This window comes from Castanea sativa, chromosome 6, assembly GCF_040712315.1.
Source record: "Castanea sativa cultivar Marrone di Chiusa Pesio chromosome 6, ASM4071231v1".
NCBI lineage: Eukaryota > Viridiplantae > Streptophyta > Magnoliopsida > Fagales > Fagaceae > Castanea > Castanea sativa.
Genome location: NC_134018.1, coordinates 38243256 through 38251401, shown reverse-complemented (window position 1 = coordinate 38251401; position 8146 = coordinate 38243256). Strand labels below are relative to the sequence as shown.

Below are 8146 nucleotides of genomic sequence, written 5' to 3'. Positions count from 1 at the left end.
CCCCCCCAAGCTTATGTGTGCCTCCACCCCTGTTTTAGTCTATTAGTAAAACTGTCTTTTTTTGGACTTGACTAGAGTCTAGTGCATTTTACCTATTACAATGATAACATATGATAAAAAAAGGATACATGTTAATTACTATCTCAATATATTTAATGCACTGAAGTAACTAAATCCAAGTTTTGTCCGTCTCTCTTCCCTTTGCTAGGGAGAGTTTTTCTAGCCAAGAAGAGCTATATTTGTCTGGTCATCATCTTCATCAAAGTTGGGTATGTGTGAGGCGATGGCTTTTGGTGGCAAACCATATATTGGTCGTTTACTTATATAATGCATAGTAAATTGACATAAATTTATCCAAGAAATTCAATAGTGCAATTTATGTTGGTATTATAATTATTGCAGATCCTCATAATTGGGTAATTAGAGGTTTTTACTCTAGAAACAGATGGTGGTGAGAGGGAGATGGTGAAGAATTTTAACAAATGGGAAATTAGAAGGTTAATTTTGACTTGGTATTTAAAAAGGAAGACATAAAAAAAATAAAAAAATAAAAAGAGTTGAATGTCAGTTTTGGAAAGTGACTTAAGATAATATTACATACACACACATGTAGACAAAATTTATGAGATCTCAACTTCCGTACACAATGTTAATTATATTCTCTCTCCATACTTTCTATTCTGACAAAAATCGAGAAAATCAAAAGCTAATAACTACCTCATCTCTATAAAATCTTCAAATTATAAAATCAAAAGCTAATAACTACCTCATCTCTATAAAATCTTCAAATTATAGGTTTAAAGTCATACAAATATGAGATTATGGATTTAGATTGTAAATGATATCCAATTAATATGAATTTAGCATGCATATACGTACAAAGAGAATGCACAATGCTACAACGGGATTGTAAATTAATTACTCCACATTAGTTAGGGTCTCTTTACCCATAAAGGGAGAACTCCCTATTAACTTACGTACCATATATAATTTTCTGAATTACCTAGCAAATACTAGAGAAAGAAATTTTTTAAAAGGTTTACAATACCTTAAACTAACTTTTATGAGTTGGCACTTGTATCGTTATACTGTTATTATTATTATTATTATTATTAGTTAAATTTTCCATTTCATTTCAATCTACAAAGAAAATTTTATTTGTAATGAGGATAAATGTAACGGCCATCACATGGGGGTGAGTTCCACACGCCTGAGCCTTACCATGTGACAGGTGTTACACCTATCCCTATTACAGTTACACCTAATACTATCTCTTATATATCCACAGTTTCACCACCAAAAAAAAAAAAAAAAATCTTATCCATGAGGTTCATATTTTTAGACAACATATTTCTCAATTCTCAATCATTCACCCCAAAAGAATTGAGCTAAGATTAGCAAATTTGCATGTCTATGTTCCCTCTAAAATCTTTGATAAATGATCTTGATTAACTATGTGCTCCTTTTGAATATTAGGTCCTATTTGTTTCGGTGTTAAACATTTGTTAGAAAATGTTTTCCTCATTTTTGGGTGTTAAGGTAGTATAAACACTAGGCCAAATAGAAATCTTTTTTTTTTTTACCAGGGAAAAACAACTTCTTTGGAGGCGTGTAAAACATTTTCAGCCTTAAGGAAACAAAATCTCTCTCTCTCTCTCTCTCTCTCTCTCTCTCTCTCTCTCTCAAACTCCAAAATACCATATAAACCTTCAAAATAACCAAAATGCTACCAATAACCTTTTAAATCACTAAAATACCACTAAACCACAACCCCCCCCCCCCACCAAATGATAGAATTACCTTCAAAATCTTCAAAATTATCAAAATACCCTAACCCGCCCCCTCCCTCTCCCCAAAAAAAGCCACTTGAAACCTCATAATGATTGAAATATAATTGAGATCTCTAAAGCAACACTTTTAAATCTATAAAATAACATGAAAATCTCTAAAATAATAGAAATACTTCTAAGATCTTCAAAATAACCAATATGTCCTCAAAAGTTCCAAAATATTTCCAAACCTACAAAATAAAAATAAAAAAATCACCTTTGAAACCTTTGTATGAGTAAAATATCCCTAAAACCACTAAAATAACAAAAATGCCCCAAACCATCAAATGAAAAAAATACCTCTCCAAACCTCCAAAACTCGAAATGATCATGATATAGATCAAAGTTCAGAAATTGTTCCTATACTTTTATTTAGGTCCTTGTTTTGTTTTGGTTTTTTTTTTTTTTTTTTAATTTTTTTATTCTTTTTTTTTTAATCTTTGGTAAGTTTAGTTGATAATTTTCACTATTTTTTTTCCTTCACTCTTATTATGATTGTGCATATTAGTATAATTTCTATTAAATTTTTTATTTTAATTGTGCTTGTTATGTATTAATTTTTTGTTAAACTTGTGAGTTTTTATTTAATGCCCATATAAACGTATAAAAAAATTTCTGATTTTTCTTAGGAACCAATGTTTTTTATAGTATTTTTAAGAACCCAACCAAACATTAATTAGCAAATAAACCGTGTTTTCCTTTAAAATGTTCTTAGCTCCGACAGAAAACAATTTACTTGTAACAAACGGAGCCCAATAGTTTGGCAAGTAATTACATTTCATAATTATGGTGAGTCAATTTATCAGGATTATATAATTGTTTTAAAAGAAATTTTGAGCAGTAAAACAATTCATACAAAATAAATGAGAATATGTTACATAAAATTTGACTTAAAGGATATATGGTAATAGTAATACAATTCGTTCTCCCTCTACGTACTGTCACCATAATCTGTTAAATTTTGTAAGAAAAAGCATAAAAATGTTGTAGTAGAAACTAGGTAAATTTTTACTAGTATGCAGTATTTGATTGTTTACCTCCATAAAGGTCAGAAAAAGAAGAGAAGACCTTTTCGGATTATCTAGTCCATCGAAAAAATACAAAGGTCAATTTGGTTCGGCCATGAACATGACTATACGTCACTTTCTTCTTCACTGTACAATAGATATACATGAGCTAATATATATATATATATATATATATATAATTCTAATTTCAATTCCAATCCTACCCTCTGACATCAATCTGCAGTGCCTTCTCTTTCTCTCTCTCTCTCTCTCTCTCTGTGCCTTTGAAAACCAAATTGCAAAAATTAAATAAAGCTCACGAGCCACCACTTTTCGTACTTTCAAAACTTTCAAAAAAAGGCTATCCACATACACAAAAGAAAAAATGTTAGAAAATTATATTTGTAATAAGCCCAAACAAACAAATACTTAAAAACAAGTCATAGAGATCTCAACACAAGTTGTGGAGGAGATCCAATTTCCTTTGTAGAAAGCAAAAAAGCAGCAAAACCATTACAACCCCATTAAAAGTTATTGTCTCTCCTCTCCATCCCTTCCGATATTCTCCGGAAAAAAAGTTCACCAAGAAAGTTCATTTTCTGTCACACCCTTCAAGTACTATACTCTGGTTTATATATTATTGGCTTTATTTAATGCAATAGTTCGGAATTGCACCATATCTTTATATATAGCTACTACTAGCTAGCTAGTTGGTATCATTTGAATTATTCCTCTTAGCTTGAAATTTGGAATTAATGCTTGCTGTGTCACCTTTAAGGAACACCAAGGATGAGAACCTCGGAGAGACTGAGAGCTATTCAATTGGTGCCAGTGACTTCCCTGACTTCTCCGATGGGAACTTGCTGGACAGCATCGATTTCGATGATCTTTTCGTTGGAGAGATGTTACCGGATTTGGAGATGGACCCAGAAATCCTTGCTGAATTTTCTGTTAGTGGGGGTGAGGAATCCGCTAATACAAAGAAAGAGGAGGAAGATAAAGTTTCCGGTTCAGGCTCAGGTTCGGGTTTCAACTCTAGCTCAAGTCGAGGAGAAGAAATTGTGAGCAAAAGAGATGAATCTGTTGTTGTGAATCCGCGTCCTCCAAAGCAAAGTGACCATCATAAAGGCAGAAAGTCGTCTACACAGTCAAAGAATTCTCAAGGGAAGCGCAAAGTGAAGGTATGTAATTCATTAGCACTACATAGGTTTAAGCTAAGCGCATGAACTAGACTATATGTATTATAAGGTGCTTAGCTCCTAATTAAGATTCGAAGCCTTTTACTAGGGAACCAGTTCCAGAACTCTCTCTCTCTCTCTCTCTCTTCACAAACTTCATGAGATGCAAAGAATCACGGGAGTCATGCACAGGCAAAGGCGCAGAGAGAGAATCTTTGTTGAGAGTTTTTTTTTTTTTCCCTACTTTTGTGATATTATTTAATTTTTCAGGGATATTGAAAGTTTTTTTTTTTTTTCTTGAACTGTGTGTGTAGGTGGATTGGACCCCAGAGCTGCATAGACGGTTTGTGCAAGCTGTGGAGCAGCTAGGGGTCGATAAGGCAGTGCCTTCAAGAATTTTAGAGCTGATGGGAATTGATTGTCTCACTCGCCACAACATTGCCAGCCACCTTCAAGTACCATCACTTCCTTCCCAACTCTTCTTTTTGTCCTTGGTTTCTAGTGAGATTTTTAAAGATTTTTGTTTCTTTCTAGTTCATGGAAACTGTTTCCACATGGCTGTTAAGGAATAATCATATATAGGGTTGATTACCAAATTCGTGAAGAAGAACACATTGAATTCTGAATTAATTGCTGGTTTTTGCAATCGCATATACAAAACTCCTTGGATGGGTTATATAAAAAAACTAATTCATTTATTTGTATTTAGATTTACTACATTTAGAAATATGTGCGATTCAAAAAACTGATAGTTTAGGACTCAAAATACTGTTCTCATGCTTACCAACCAAATTCTGAATATGACATTGTCCACAAGAGCTTTTCATTGCTTAATGCTTATAGCCTTGTATTATTAATTGCTAGCACTGATAAATACTAGTGCATGCGTATTAGTGTCGAAACTTTTTCTTTCTCAAGTCTTTTCGTTTTGAAATTTGTTCAGAAATATAGGTCCCATCGGAAACATTTGCTGGCACGTGAAGCCGAGGCCGCAAGTTGGAGCCAGAGACGACAAATGTATGGTACAGCTAGTGGTGGTGGAGGAGGAGGGAAGAGAGAGATGAGTCCTTGGCTAGCACCAACCATGGGTTTCCCTCCCATAACACCCATGCACCACTTTAGACCTCTACACGTGTGGGGACATCCATCCATGGATCAATCATTGATGCCCTTGTGGCCTAAACATCTAGCCCATTCACCACCTCCACTGCCTCCGCCACCAACTACATGGGTACCAGCTCCACCGCCACTGCCACCAGACCCTTCATTTTGGCATCCTCACCACCAACGTGTAAGTACTTTTTTCTCCTTCTCATACGCAAACACACACACAAAATACTGATGTTTATCAATGTTAGATAGATTTGGTTTATTGAACTCAAATAATACTGAAATGTACTTAAAAGTTATAGGAAAAGAGACGATATTCATATTTATATTCATTATTACAAGATTAAAATAATATAGACGGTGTCGGTTGTAAAGTATTGAACTTTATAGAAAATATGCTATACACAGTTTGTACTTTGTACTCGCACATTAAAAAAAAAATTAAAATTATAACTTGAAATCAAATTTTCACTTTTATGCGTAAAACAATATTTGTGTAATAACTTTTATCCTAAATTGGATAAACCCACAATACCAATTGAAAATCTAAAAGGGAAAAAAAGCTATTATATATTTTATTACAAAAATTTACTATTTTATGTGATAATAACATGATTAGTGTGTCATTAAAATAAATGAACATTTGAATTACTATCAAATGAACATTTGAATTACTATCGTGAATTACAAATGAATATTTGAATTCCTATAATTACTCAATCCAGAAATATTTATCTCTCTCTCTCCCTAAAATGGAATATTCTTCTATATGTGTAGGTTCCCAATGCACTAACCCAAGGAACGCCTTGCTTTCCACAGCCACTGCCAACGGTAACTATCCAATCCTTACTCTTTTGGAGTCTTTCATGGTGTCTCTACTGTTAGAATTTTGGATCCATCTAAACACAATGCAAATTATTTTGGCATCTTTTTGGAGAAAAGTAAGGAGTTCTAAGCTAACATTGCTGTCATATATATATATTATTCGTGTAGCGATTTGCCTCACCACCAGTCCCAGGCATACCGCCCCATACCTTGTACAAAGTAGACCCCGGCATTGGTGTCCCGTCTGGACAATCAGGCCCCCACCCTATGCTTGACTTTCATCCGGTGAGCAGGACTCTCTCATTTCTAATGTCTTTTCCCACATTTCCTTCAAAATAATATACATACATATAAAGTATCATTTTATTTCAATAAACCAAACTTTATATATCATTTTATGGGTTTGTCTTCTTTAAAATTTTTAATAAGGGTTTGAAAGCTTTAAAAGAGTTGACCTTTTGTCATAATGCTTATATAAATGTCTCGTGTGCGTGTGTGTAGCCCTCGAAATCGTGCAACATAATTTCTAAGGATTGGTATCTTTAATTTCATTGATTTCTACGTATTGGTGCTGCATGATTGTTCCAACATTCCCTTCCATACAATTTTAAGTTTGTGTGATGTTCATGTTACAACATCTTGGGTTCATAACATTTGCATGCCAACATTGATGTGTAAGAAAATTGTTTTCTTTAAGAGAAAATCTCTTGATTTTTTTTTTAAATATATATTATTGTGATTTTTTTTAATAAGGGAATTTCCTTGAATTTCTAGTAATATTTTTTGGGGTTTCATGAATTAAATGTTGAAGATTACAAGTCATGATAAATTAATATTGTTTTGGTCCATGTTTGTAACAGACAAAGGAGAGCGTAGATGCAGCTATTGGAGATGTTTTATCCAAACCATGGCTGCCACTTCCTCTTGGCCTAAAACCTCCAACTACTGATAGCGTGATGGTGGAACTCCAACGACAGGGAGTTCCAACAGTGCCTCCCTCTTGTGCTTGAAAGCCTAAGAACACAAGCTTAAGGCTGTTGTCTGATGGTGTTTTCAAGAGCACAAAAACCCTAAATTTGACGACATTTCCTGAATTAGACCAATGCATCCAATTGCGAGGTTTTTTTTTTTTTTTTTTTTCTCTCTCTCTCTTCTTTTTTGTATTTCTTTACCAAATTGATGTAATCTGTCCCTTGTCCTTGTATTTTAGATGTTCAGGAACAGCTTTATTTTATCAGCTTCTCCCATGTGTGAAAATAAAGCTATAGCCATCAATTTTTTTGTAATAGTTGTTATGAGTATGAAACTATGTACAATAAGTTTGAGGATATAACGTAACTCTTCAGTGGTGCAAATGAAAATTTTTAATTTTCTTGTTTTTAAATTTGAAGTTAGTGGAGTTAACATTTATATTGATATTTACCACAGGTAGGAAATTGGCAAAAAGAACTGGTGCATCCATATTTAGTTAGGATATACGAAATTGTGCATATATTATAGTAAAAGATGAACTTGTTCAAAAATAAGTATCAACTAGCTTAGGTGGGTTTCCCTATATATGTGTGTGTGTGTTCTAAAAAAAAAAAAAAACTAGCTTAGATGGGTAATTGTCTCACACTATTTAATTGAAAGTGTTGTGTATAATATAACATACTTTACCCTCCCTTAAAACTAACTAAGGCTTTTGAGAGGAGTCTATAACATGTCTTTTTTTTTTTTTTGTTAGTATCTCTCATCCTCTCTCCTTTTTGTGTGGATGTTTATTTATAAATAAAAAAGCTTGAAATACATATACATAAGTTTGAATATATTTAAGAATAGGAAAAGGTTTCTCTCCGATGGATATTTATGAATCCTTGTTACTAAGTTTAATATTACGGATATTTATTTTCACTATATCATTTTGGTAGAGTATGCAAGTTGCTCGTTTTATATTGTTCCATTTTAGAAAAAGAAAAAAGAAGGTAATTTATTGTCTTACAATATACTTAGTTTTTAATCTGAACTCATTTTTTGTTATTCTAGTACAATAAATTTTGTTAATATTTATTATTATATTGGTCAAATAAATTATAAAATATTAATCATTTTAAAAACTTATTGAAAGAGCCCAACCAGTTTTCTGGAACATAGCAAGTTTTCTTGAAAACATATTTGAATTAACGGTGAGGTTTGTTAGAAAGTTTGGATTGGTTTC

At 32.8% G+C, this 8146-nt stretch overlaps 1 protein-coding gene across 1 annotated transcript; it reads left to right on the top strand.

The window, feature by feature from the left end:
* Nucleotides 1-3186: 3186 nt before the first annotated feature.
* LOC142637976 (transcription activator GLK1-like) lies at nucleotides 3187-7304 on the top strand. The gene is made up of 6 exons (XM_075811964.1): nucleotides 3187-4017; nucleotides 4329-4469; nucleotides 4958-5305; nucleotides 5902-5955; nucleotides 6118-6234; nucleotides 6810-7304. The coding sequence occupies exons 1-6, from the start codon at nucleotides 3592-3594 to the stop codon at nucleotides 6957-6959; spliced, it is 1236 nt and encodes a 411-aa protein (XP_075668079.1). The 5' UTR covers nucleotides 3187-3591; the 3' UTR covers nucleotides 6960-7304.
* The last annotated feature ends 842 nt before the right edge of the window (nucleotides 7305-8146 follow it).

What these genes read in the sequence shown, in the direction of transcription:
- LOC142637976 (XM_075811964.1), top strand. Translation starts at nt 3,592, where the DNA reads ATGCTTGCTGTGTCACCTTTAAGGAACACCAAGGATGAGAACCTCGGA. An exon ending in ACATTGCCAGCCACCTTCAA is followed by an intron (nt 4,470 to 4,957) that starts GTACCATCACTT and finishes AAATTTGTTCAG; the next exon opens with AAATATAGGTCCCATCGGAA. An exon ending in GGCATCCTCACCACCAACGT is followed by an intron (nt 5,306 to 5,901) that starts GTAAGTACTTTT and finishes CTATATGTGTAG; the next exon opens with GTTCCCAATGCACTAACCCA.